The 11,777-nt window shown below is 40.6% G+C and overlaps 1 protein-coding gene across 2 annotated transcripts; it reads left to right on the forward strand.

The window, feature by feature from the left end:
- On the forward strand, nucleotides 1-11,499 carry LOC108993367 (E3 ubiquitin-protein ligase UPL3). 2 transcript variants are annotated; one of them, XM_018968251.2, is made up of 19 exons: nucleotides 1-92; nucleotides 296-1,289; nucleotides 1,506-1,616; nucleotides 1,726-1,842; nucleotides 1,928-2,098; nucleotides 2,231-2,392; nucleotides 2,696-2,950; nucleotides 3,034-3,155; nucleotides 3,257-4,688; nucleotides 5,527-5,622; nucleotides 5,903-7,444; nucleotides 7,554-7,778; nucleotides 7,880-7,984; nucleotides 9,852-9,932; nucleotides 10,130-10,198; nucleotides 10,298-10,426; nucleotides 10,576-10,698; nucleotides 10,822-11,015; nucleotides 11,258-11,499. In XM_018968251.2, the coding sequence occupies exons 2-18, from the start codon at nucleotides 411-413 to the stop codon at nucleotides 10,885-10,887; spliced, it is 5,685 nt and encodes a 1,894-aa protein (XP_018823796.1). In that variant the 5' UTR covers nucleotides 1-92; nucleotides 296-410; the 3' UTR covers nucleotides 10,888-11,015; nucleotides 11,258-11,499. The 2 variants fall into 2 exon arrangements, with proteins under 2 accessions (XP_018823796.1, XP_018823795.1); XM_018968250.2 differs by having other exon boundaries at nucleotides 4-92; nucleotides 293-1,289.
- Nucleotides 11,500-11,777: the final 278 nt, after the last annotated feature.

Here is an 11,777-nt window from a genome sequence, read left to right on the forward strand (position 1 = left end):
TTACATTCACTGTGCTGTGCAGCTCTTTCTTTGTCTGTGTCTCTGTAATTCAACTCTGATTTCACGTACCTTTATCGGGATTCACTGATTCAGTGCGTAAATTGTATAGATTCTAGATGGTTTTTCCTCTATTGTTTCGATTTTGCTGGTTCTTGTTTGGCTGATTGGGATTTAAATTCTAATTGCAAATTAAGAATATATATAATAGGAATTTTAGGGTTTCGGATTTGGGGGAGGGGTTGGCTTAGTCTAGCTGATTTTATAATTAAAGGTTCTATATTTGTTCTGTCAGTAGATACGGACTCCGGTGCGGTCAGATGCAGCGTGGTATCGGATTTTGGTGCCCGTGATCGCCCCGCCCGCCCAGGGGTGGCGAGCGAGCCTTGAATCTGAGGGGTTGTGGCTTTTGTATGGAAACTCGGAGCCGAAAGCGGGCGGAGGCCACCTCAGCAGCGCCTTCTTCTTCTTCCTCTGGTCCCACCACTCGTTCCTCAAAGCGTGCACGCCTCATCTCCGCTACCTCATCCTCTTCCTCCAACCCTGCTGCCACCACCACAGCTCAATCCTCGATATCGACCCGGTCCCGCTCTGCCGCCGCAGCTGCAGTGAAAGTTCACGAACCACAACAGCCCGCCCCGATGGACTCCACCACCCAATCTTCCGGGTCGCGCCGCCGTGGCCGAAACTCTGATAGAGACAATACGGATAAAGGGAAGGAGAAAGAACATGAGGTTAGGGTTAAGGATAGAGATAGGGATAACGACCGGAACTTGGGTTTGAATGTGGATGCCGGTGGCTGTGCTGACGACGATGACAATGATAGCGAGGGCGGCGTGGGTATTCTGCATCAGAACCTAACCTCAGCGAGCAGTGCCCTCCAGGGGTTGCTGAGGAAGCTCGGAGCGGGGCTGGACGATCTCTTGCCTTCTTCTGCGATGGGTCCCGCCTCGTCTTCTCACCAGAGTGGGCGGTTAAAGAAGATTCTGTCTGGGCTGAGAGCCGACGGGGAGGAAGGAAAGCAGGTTGAGGCGTTGACGCAGCTATGCGAGATGCTCTCAATTGGGACCGAGGAGTCGCTTAGCACATTCTCGGTCGATTCGTTCGTTCCCGTGCTCGTGGGGTTGCTCAATCACGAGAGCAACCCGGATATTATGCTCCTTGCCGCTAGGGCACTGACTCATCTCTGTGACGTGCTTCCTTCGTCTTGTGCTGCGGTTGTGCATTATGGCGCTGTTTCGTGTTTTTGTGCGAGGTTACTTACCATAGAGTATATGGACTTGGCTGAACAGGTTGGTTTCTGTCTGTTGGTTTCGGATCAGTAGGGAATTATAATAGGAATTCGATAATGTACTAAGAAGTAATAAATGTAATCAGTATCGTCAGATATATCTTACTTTAGGCAGAAGCGAACGAATTTATGACCGTTAAACTGTATCTGCGAAGTTTATGGAGCTTTGCTTCGGTACTGCATTCTGATATTTATGCTTTTTTATTATGTAAAACAGTCTCTACAAGCTCTTAAGAAGATATCTCAGGAACACCCGACTGCCTGTTTGCGAGCTGGTGCTCTTATGGCAGTGCTTTCATATCTGGATTTCTTCTCCACGGGAGTTCAGGTAACTCACTGAGTGAATTCTCAGCGTCAAGTTGGTTCCCCACCGGATTACTACATTTTGCATTTTGGATCCCCATGAGTAATTCTCGTTTGTCCTATCCTTTGTTCAGCGAGTGGCATTATCCACGGCTGCGAACATGTGCAAGAAACTCCCTTCAGATGCTGCTGACTTTGTGATGGAAGCAGTCCCCCTATTGACAAACCTTCTTCAGTATCACGATTCAAAGGTAATGGCCATCATATATAGTTTGTGCATAAGGAATGCTCTTCTGGGTGTAGTGTCCTCACTGTGTGCAATATGTATGTTGGTAGGTGTTGGAACATGCTTCTATTTGTTTGACTCGAATTGCTGAAGCATTTGCATCATCTCCGGATAAATTAGATGAACTTTGTAATCATGGTCTGGTTGCACAAGCTGCCTCGCTTATTTCCACCAGCAATTCTGGAGGCGGACAGGCATCTCTCAGTGCTCCTACATACACAGTTAAGTGCAGTTTGAGCCTTCAAATTTGATGCTTAAGTAATTCTCATCAATAGTTTAGATTTAGGCTTAGCTGAATTATTCAAGGCTATGCATATTGGAGTGTTGCTCATCTTCACCTATGAGGCTTGCAGGGTTTAATTCGACTTCTTGCTACTTGTGCAAGTGGCTCTCCTTTAGGAACCAAAACTTTGCTTCTCCTTGGAATCAGTGGCATCCTTAAAGATATTTTAGCAGGTTCAGGCATATCAACTAATGCATCAGTTTCACCTGCTTTAAGTAGACCATCAGAACAGGTATTGCCCTTTTTTGTTTATACTTGCTTTGATGATTTTACACTAGCTGGGCAGGGTCTTTGTTGTCATTGTTGTATGGGTATAGCAAAAAGCTTTTTGACCTTTGTGAATTTCTTCTTGACTTGTACTTATCACGATTCACAAGTTAAATACGTTAACATCAATTCTTGTTTTCCTCCTCAATGTTATTTTTTATAATCTATCATAGATCTATTAAGCAGTTATATCAAAGTGTTGGACTCTAGCAATTACCTTGTAAATGTTAGGATTTCAAATTTTTCTGAATTTGATTTCATTATGCAGATTTACGAGATTGTCAACCTGGCAAATGAACTTCTACCTCCGCTGCCGCAAGGAACCATCTCTCTCCCAGCTAGCTACAATTTATTTGTGAAAGGACCTATTGTTAAGAAGTCTTCTGCTGGCAGTTCTGGGAAACAGGAAGACACAAACATAAATGGAAATGTTCCCGAGGTTTCTGCTCGTGAGAAATTATTGAATGATCAGCCCGAGCTTCTTCAGCAGTTTGGAATGGATCTCCTTCCCGTCCTGATACAGGTAATTTTTTGGTGATCTTAGCGCATATCTATTTTTTACTCAGTTTAGTTAGTGAATAGAGAGTTTGTTTTCTTGTCTGGCAGATCTATGGTTCCAGTGTGAATGGCCCTGTTCGTCACAAATGTCTGTCAGTTATTGGAAAATTGATGTACTTCAGTACTGCAGAGATGATTCAGTCTTTATTAAGTTCAACAAACATATCAAGGTATTCAACTTTAATCAAATATGATTTTTTGACGTGAATACACCCTGCTACATGTGCAGAATATAATAATCGTTGCTTCATTATTTGCTTTGGTCTGGTAGTTTCTTGGCTGGTGTTTTAGCATGGAAAGATCCACATGTTTTGGTTCCTGCTCTTCAAATTGCCGAGATTCTTATGGAAAAGCTTCCTGGGACTTTCTCCAAGATGTTTGTCAGAGAAGGTGTGGTACATGCTGTGGACCAACTTATCTTGGCTGGTAATCCAAGTTCTGTTCATGCGCAAGCATCTTCCACGGAGAAGGATAATGATTCTGGCTTTGGAACATCTTCACGCTCCAGGCGGTATAGACGACGGAGTGGAAACACCAATCCAGATGGAAATGTTTCAGAAGAATCTAAGAATCCTGGTTCGGTAAATATTGGATCGCCTCCAAGTTCAGTGGAAATTCCTTCTGTCAATTCAAATCTTCGTATGGCAGTCAGTTCATGTGCAAAAGCTTTTAAAGACAAGTACTTTCCATCAGATCCCGGTGCTGTTGAAGTGGGAGTTACGGAGGACCTCTTACAATTAAAGCGTCTTTGCACGGAGTTGAATGCTGGAGTTGATGACCAAAAGACTAAATCAAAGGGAAAATCTAAAGCTTCTGGGTCTCGCTTGGCTGATAATTCTGCACATAAGGAAGAGTATCTGATCGGGGTTATATCTGAGATGCTAGCAGAACTAGGAAAAGGGGATGGTGTGTCAACTTTTGAGTTTATTGGTAGTGGTGTTATTGCTGCTTTGCTGAACTACTTTTCTTGTGGCTACTTTTCTAAGGAGAAAATATCCGAAGTTAACCTGCCCAAGTTTCGCCAACAAGCACTTAGAAGATTCAAGTCATTTATCGCTGTTGCACTTCCTTCCAATCTCGATGAAGAAAGTGTAGCTCCTATGACTGTCTTGGTTCAGAAGCTTCAAAATGCTCTTTCCTCCTTGGAGCGTTTCCCTGTTGTGCTGAGTCATTCATCAAGGTCATCTAGTGGAAGTGCACGCCTTTCCTCTGGACTGAGCGCATTGTCTCAGCCTTTCAAGTTGCGTCTATGTAAAGCCCAGGGTGAGAAATCTCTCCGTGACTATTCATCTAATGTTGTACTGATCGATCCATTAGCAAGTTTAGCAGCTGTTGAAGAATTTCTTTGGCCCCGAGTCCAGAGAGGTGAGTCTGGTCAGAAATCCTCAGCATCTGCAGGGAATTTAGAGTCTGGAACTACACCTATGGGAGCTGGTGCTTCTTCTCCATCTACTTCTACTCCTGCTTCCACCACTCGTCGGCATTCTACCAGATCCAGATCATCCGTTAATATTGGAGATGCATCTAAGAAGGATCCATCACAAGAGAAAAGCCCAAGTTCATCAAAGGGAAAGGGAAAAGCAGTTTTGAGACCTGCTCAGGAGGAGGCTAGAGGACCTCAAACAAGAAATGCTGCTCGTGGAAGAGCAACAGTAGATAAAGATGCTCAAATGAAACCTGTGAATGGGGACTCTACTTCTGAGGTATGTTGCCTTTTTATTAGTTTGGCTTGTGCTTCCATTTACTGAAAAAGAAAAAGGCTTCTAGTGCTTCCATTCAATGGAATACCAGCTTTATCAAAGCGGTCTATGATTGGGAGATTAATACCTTTATTGCATTCTTGAATCTACTATATTCCTCTAGTTTGAGATGGGGAAAAGTTGAAAAGCTTCACTAGGTCCTTGCTGAGAGAGGAACATTTAATGTCTGTTCTTTGTACAACACCCTTACTCATCATGGTAACAATCCCTTTCTTTGAAAGAGCATCTGGAGGATTAAGGTTCCTACCAGAGCAATGCTTTTGGCTTGGACAACCTCTTTTGACAAGATCCTCACCATTGATAACCTAAGGAAAAGATATATCCTGGTGGTTGATTGTTGCTACATGTGTAAGTGGAGTGGGGAATCCGTGGGTCATCTTTTACTCCATTGTGACGTAGCTAAGGCTTCGTGAAATGATTACTTCGAATGTGTTGGTTTGGCATGGGTCATGCCGAGAAGTATAGTTGACCTTTTTATTCTTGGAGAGGGCTAGGTGGCAGCTCACAAATTGTAGCGATTTGGAAAATAGTTCATAACTTCTTCATGACTCTTCCTTTGTACAGCTTCTATGGACTTTAACGGGCTAATTTTCATGATTTCTGTCTTTTTCTCTTCTTAGTTGCTTTGTACTTGTAGATTGTCAATGTTTATTCAAAATATTTCATATTTCCTCCTGTTTTCTCACTTGTAAGAAAAAAAAAATATTTCCTCCTGTTTTCTCCAAATGTTGCTTCTGAACATCAATTTTCTTTCATTAATATGTTGAACCATATATTGCAGGATGAAGAATTGGATATATCTCCTGTCGAACTTGATGAGGCATTGGTGATTGAAGAGGATGATATTTCAGATGATGAGGATGATGACCATGATGATGTAGGTTTCTGGTTTTTCTATTTTTTTTTTCTAGCATTCTTCAGAGATGGTGGATGTGGACTTCATTTATTCGCAGATGCTTATCTGAATAGCATATTAGATAGCAACTTGAAGCTCTCCTTCCTTTTTTCTTTTTTCTTTTTGGGCTGGGGTGGGGGGATTAAAGAAAGGTGCCAAGGTAGCATTAAGGTAGCAGAGCGGCCTTCTGTTGGTTGTAATGTTGCTCATCATGGAGTCATGTGCATCTTTTCTTGATATCATTGTCTTTATTTTCTTCCAGGTGCTAAGAGACGATTCTCTTCCTGTGTGCATGCCTGACAAAGTACATGATGTAAAATTGGGTGAGTTGGCTGAGGATAGTTTTGTTGCTCCAGCTGTTAGTGACAGCCAGACTAACCCAGCATCTGGTTCTAGTAGCAGAGCTGCTACAGTTAAGGGTTCTGATTCTGTTGATTTTAGGAGTGGTAATTGTTATGGTTCAAGGGGTGCAATGTCATTTGCTGCTGCTGCCATGGCTGGTCTTGGATCTGCTAATGGTAGAGGTATTAGGGGAGGCAGGGATAGGCAAGGACGCCCTTTATATGGAAGTTCCAATGATCCTCCGAAATTAATCTTTACTGCAGGTGGGAAGCAGCTTAATAAGCATTTGACTATCTATCAGGCTGTTCAGCGACAGCTTGTACTGGATGAGGATGATGATGAGAGGTATGCTGGCAGTAATCTCATATCTAGTGATGGAAGCAGGCTGTGGAGTGACATTTACACTATTACATATCAGAGGGCAGAAAGCCAAGCTGATAGGGCTTCTGCTGGAGGGTCGCATTCTAATACTGCATCAAAATCTACCAAATCTGGTTCTGATGCCCAGTTGCCTCGAATGTCACTTCTAGATAGTATCTTGCAGGGAGAACTTCCTTGTGATCTGGAAAAATCTAATCCTACTTTCAATATATTGGCACTTTTGCGTGTATTAGAGGGTTTGAACCAACTTGCATCTCATTTGAGAGCCCAGGTACTTTGCGACAATTTTGCCGAGGGAAAAATCTCTAGTCTGGATGAGCTCAGTACAACGGGTGCCAGGGTTCTTTCAGAGGAATTTATTAACAGCAAGCTTACTCCCAAGTTAGCTCGGCAAATTCAAGATGCGCTTGCACTGTGCAGTGGTAGTCTTCCTTCATGGTGCTACCAGTTAACAAAAGCATGTCCCTTCTTGTTTCCTTTTGAGACCCGGCGCCAGTACTTTTATTCAACTGCTTTTGGGTTATCTCGCGCTTTATATCGTCTTCAGCAGCAGCAGGGTGCTGATGGTCATGGATCAGCAAGTGAAAGAGAGGTGAGGGTTGGGAGATTGCAGCGCCAAAAGGTCCGTGTCTCCAGAAACCGCATTTTAGATTCTGCTGCAAAAGTTATGGAGATGTATTCTAGCCAGAAAGCTGTGCTTGAGGTAGAATATTTTGGTGAAGTTGGCACTGGATTGGGTCCAACCCTTGAATTCTACACACTTTTAAGTCACGACCTACAGAAGGTTGGACTTGGAATGTGGAGAACGAATTCTTCCTCGGGGACACCTTCAATTGAAATCGGTGGAGATCCAAATAAAAATGGAAAAACCAATAATGCTGATGGGGGCCTTGTTCAAGCCCCTCTTGGGTTATTTCCTCATCCTTGGCCTCCAAATGCTGATGCTTCTGACGGTAGTCAGTTTTCGAAAGTTATTGAGTATTTCCGGTTGGTTGGGCGTGTGATGGCGAAAGCTCTGCAAGATGGGCGGTTATTGGACCTGCCACTGTCAACAGCATTTTACAAGCTTGTGCTTGGTCAAGTAAAGATTATTTCACTCAAAACGTTCTTATTCCTTTCTTGCTTAAAGTTGCTAAGTTATTGTATATCTCTGTTCTGGTCAAGACATTTAGCCTTCTAATCCATTGCAGGAGCTTGATTTGCATGATATTCTTACTTTTGATGCTGAGTTAGGGAAGACTTTGCAAGAATTGCATGTCCTTGTTTGCCGGAAACAATATCTGGAATCAACTGGCGGTGATAATAGCAATGCAATTGTGGACTTACGTTTTCATGGGGCTCCAATTGAAGCTCTCTACTTTGATTTTACACTTCCTGGTTATCCGGACTACATTTTGAAACCTGGAGATGAAAATGTACACAACTTACATACCTTGAACATATTCACGTTTTGCATGTCATATTTTTAAAAGAAGAAAACTAAGCGAAGATTTGTCTAATGTACTCCAATTCCTAGGTTGATATTTATAACTTGGAGGAGTATATTTCCTTGGTAGTTGATGCAACTGTCAAGACTGGAATAATGCGGCAAATGGAAGCATTTAGGGCAGGGTTTAATCAGGTTAAGTTCCTATTCTGATCATTATTATTTAGCAAAGATTGCTGTGTTTTTATGTTCATGGACTCTTTTCATTTCATCAGTCAATATAGGTGCATTACAATGTTCCTATCTACGGGAGTTGATTTGTTCTTGGACTATGTGGCTTGACTTTGTTTGGGGAAGATTTACAAATGCAATAAAAACAATTTATGGAATTAGAAACCTAATTTGTACATTAATGGAACTCCTTTTACCACTCAAAAAAAGTATTGAACTCCTTTCATCAGCTTTTATAATTTTTTTTTCAAATTATGGAATGGGGATGTTTAGATTGGTTCATGTGCTTTGAGATCTGTTTTTAAGGTTTTCTAATTCACCTAAAGTGAAAGTTTACTCAATTAGAGCTGTTTATATTTATGTTTAAAACCTGTTATTGATGAATTCTATCCTCAAATACTGATCTAATTCTATACTTTTTCCCTACTGCTATGAATTTGTTTTTTGATACATATCCTTGAATATATTAAATGAGAAAAATATTTATAAAAAAATATATATTAAATGAGAAAAACTCAACGAAGTAACACATTGAACATCACATGTTTTCCCTTTGCAACTTTAGATGCACTTAGTTAAGCTCTTTCAGTAATGGGTCCTTCTACAGGGACCGATGGCTTGCACCAATTGGTGCATTTCTTCTGTTGTTTTTTTTTTTTCCTTTCAGTAATTGTAGACAGGCAAAACTTTGTGGGCTCATTAAATAACACTTTGCTATTTCCCTTCTGTGTTTCAGAAGCTATTAATTTTTTTTAACAAAAGCTCAAATTTGAGAAATTCAGAAGGTTCCTTTCTATAAATGTGGTTGATGTTCTTACCAGTAATGTTCAAATTAAGTGGTGTTGTAGCCTGCAGTGCCATAGGACTTTCATGGCCATACAATAACGTTCAGATTAACATCATGCCTTGAAGAAACTGTGAGAATGATTTGTGATTTCAGTTTATAATTGTTCCCTCTTCCTCAGCTGATAACAAGTTCAGCCGTCTTCCTCCTCCCCCTTTCCCAACTCCCCCTCATTCTCTATCTTTCTTCTCCTCATATTCCACAAAATAGTAGTGGGTGATGTTTGGTGAAACAGATGCAGGTGGTGGCTTCGGTAATGGTCATTTGATGAGTAATCTGGTTGCTGGTTTCAAGACATACCAATAAATAACTTATAAAAAAAGAAAGGCATACCAATAAATAAATCTCAAACCAACCAATTTTCAGTTTTTTCTACTCCAACTATTACCTAGACAACCTTAGTTATCCTAAAATACCTGCTGCGAAGAAAGATTCCAGCAACTGCAAGCTCTGTTTCCAGCCTGTGAAACTCTCTGAAATTCAACCTTTTCAAGTCTGGTTTGAGTAACAAACCTTCTACTTCCTTTTCAAGTGGTTATGCCTATACATGATGGTGACATCGTTGAACTTAGAAATGCTTATAGTGGCAGGGTGTGTGGCTAAAATTGTGGCCAAGGCAAGGTCTTGGTTGTGGAAAACTGGAGTGAAAAAGTTTGAGGTGATTTTCAACAGAAAGCTTAAGATAGAGAATGGGGGTGGTAGAGAGGCTGTGAGGGGAGTCAATGAAAGGAGAGAGATTTATGAACAAGCATATAGTGACACTTTGTTTTATAAGTAAAAGCCTGAAGATTACTGGCTCTTTCATCCATCAGGACTTCCACTCCGATTCATTCAGCAACTTTTTATACTTATCTCTTGTTGATTATGACATACTTTACTGGACCCTACCTTCTGTTGAGTTCTTTTGATTCTGGATATGCTTGTCTTGGTTTTGAGTTACAAAACCTGTGCTGACACAAACTCGTTCTCATGCTGCATGAAAATCAGGTCTTTGATATCTCATCTTTACAAATATTTACTCCACATGAATTGGATTACTTGCTTTGTGGCCGCAGAGAGCTGTGGGAGGTAAGTTTATTTTATTTTTGTATTTACTTATTAAAAAAAAAATCTGACTAACCCTTGAAATTTTCAACAATCATCTTCCTCACATTGCCTTTTTTTTTATCCTTCTTCTTCACTTATATAAAAAAAAAAGAAGAAGATCTGATTGGAATCTCTTTTGTAGAATGTGATGGTTATACCTTAGTTTCTAACCTTTGCAGGCTGAGACACTTTCTGATCATATAAAGTTTGATCATGGATATACTGCCAAGAGCCCGGCTGTGGTTAATGTATGCTTCTCTTCCTAGATTTGGAAGTCTGTCTACTGGAAATGAATTTTTACTTGTTTTTATGTGTGGTACTTATGATGTGGTTTGTGATGTTGATAGTTACTGGAAATTATGGGAGAATTCACACCAGAGCAGCAGCGGGCTTTCTGCCAGTTTGTCACTGGTGCACCTAGGCTTCCACCTGGTGGTCTGGCAGTGCTCAATCCCAAACTGACCATTGTGAGAAAGGTATCAGCATAGTTGGTGTAGATTTAAAAAATGTCTTTCGAAGTTGTGTTTCTGTGATGCATTTGCTATTTGACGTAAATTGTTTGATTGCTGATATCCAGTTGCTTGCACATATTCATAGCACTAATGCTTACATGTCTTGGGTGCAGCATTCTTCAACTGCTGCTAACGTAGCAGTCAATGGGACTGGGCTTTCAGAATCAGCAGACGATGACTTGCCTAGTGTGATGACATGTGCAAACTACCTGAAGCTGCCTCCTTACTCCACAAAGGTATTAGGGTTGGTAATATAGACAAATACAAGAGAATACAAATGTGTTGATCAAGGTGTGGTTTTTATTCGTATCTAATTGCTATTTGTTTTTTGTCACTGATTGGTTAACTTTTTAAAACAGGAGATAATGGTCAAGAAACTACTTTATGCAATCCATGAAGGACAGGGATCTTTTGATTTATCATGAGTTTTTGGGACAAACCAATCGACCTATGTATATTGCATCACAGCATTTATTCTCCTGCAAAAATTTTGATGTGAAAGTCAAATAATGGCGTCTGATTAGGTGCCTCTCTATGCTAGAGCACGATGGAGGTCAGTTCCTATCTTCCCATGGTGGCTGTATACTCGAATTTTGTTGCTTGCCTTTGTTGTTAGATCTTCCATTTAGAGTCTTAGACCCTATTTCCGCATATGCTAAGTTTTCCTTCCTGGAATTGTTTATTCTTTCTTCAAAACAGCCACATCAGTGTAACGGTCGATCCTTTTTTTTTTTTTTTTAACTTCATCAGTAATATGTATATTGGTGTCATAAACAATAGCAGAACTGTTTTCAGGTTGGATCGCCAATATTTTCAGGAAGCTGTAAAGGAAATTGGAGAGCACCTTTTCAGCTGCTAGGGTTTGTAAATAAACAGGGAATTTGTTTTGTTTTGTTTTCAATTTTTAACTCATTGGTGGTAGATATACATAAATGGTATGAAATGTTTAAAGGGAAAAATAAATAATTCTGAATATTTGTTGCGACTATCTAGTTTATTGAATCTGTTGTTAATATCCAAATTTTATCTTGCGCCTACTTTTCCCATGTGGAGTATGCTAGACTTGCTAACACCTAACAAACTGTTGATGTGGTAAGCTTTCACATTAATTTACATAAAAAATATTATTGGCACTTAAATTCTTTTTATGAATAAGGTGGGGTCCTATAATAAGTTGGTGCATAAGATTAAGACTGTGTTTGGATGTTGAGTTGAGCTCTCTATGCATAGTAGTAAGTTGAGATGAAATAGTGAGTTTTCTAGAGCTCATTTAAGATGAGTTTAGATGTGTCTGGATGTTAAGATGAATTTAGAT

This window comes from Juglans regia, chromosome 13, assembly GCF_001411555.2.
Source record: "Juglans regia cultivar Chandler chromosome 13, Walnut 2.0, whole genome shotgun sequence".
NCBI lineage: Eukaryota > Viridiplantae > Streptophyta > Magnoliopsida > Fagales > Juglandaceae > Juglans > Juglans regia.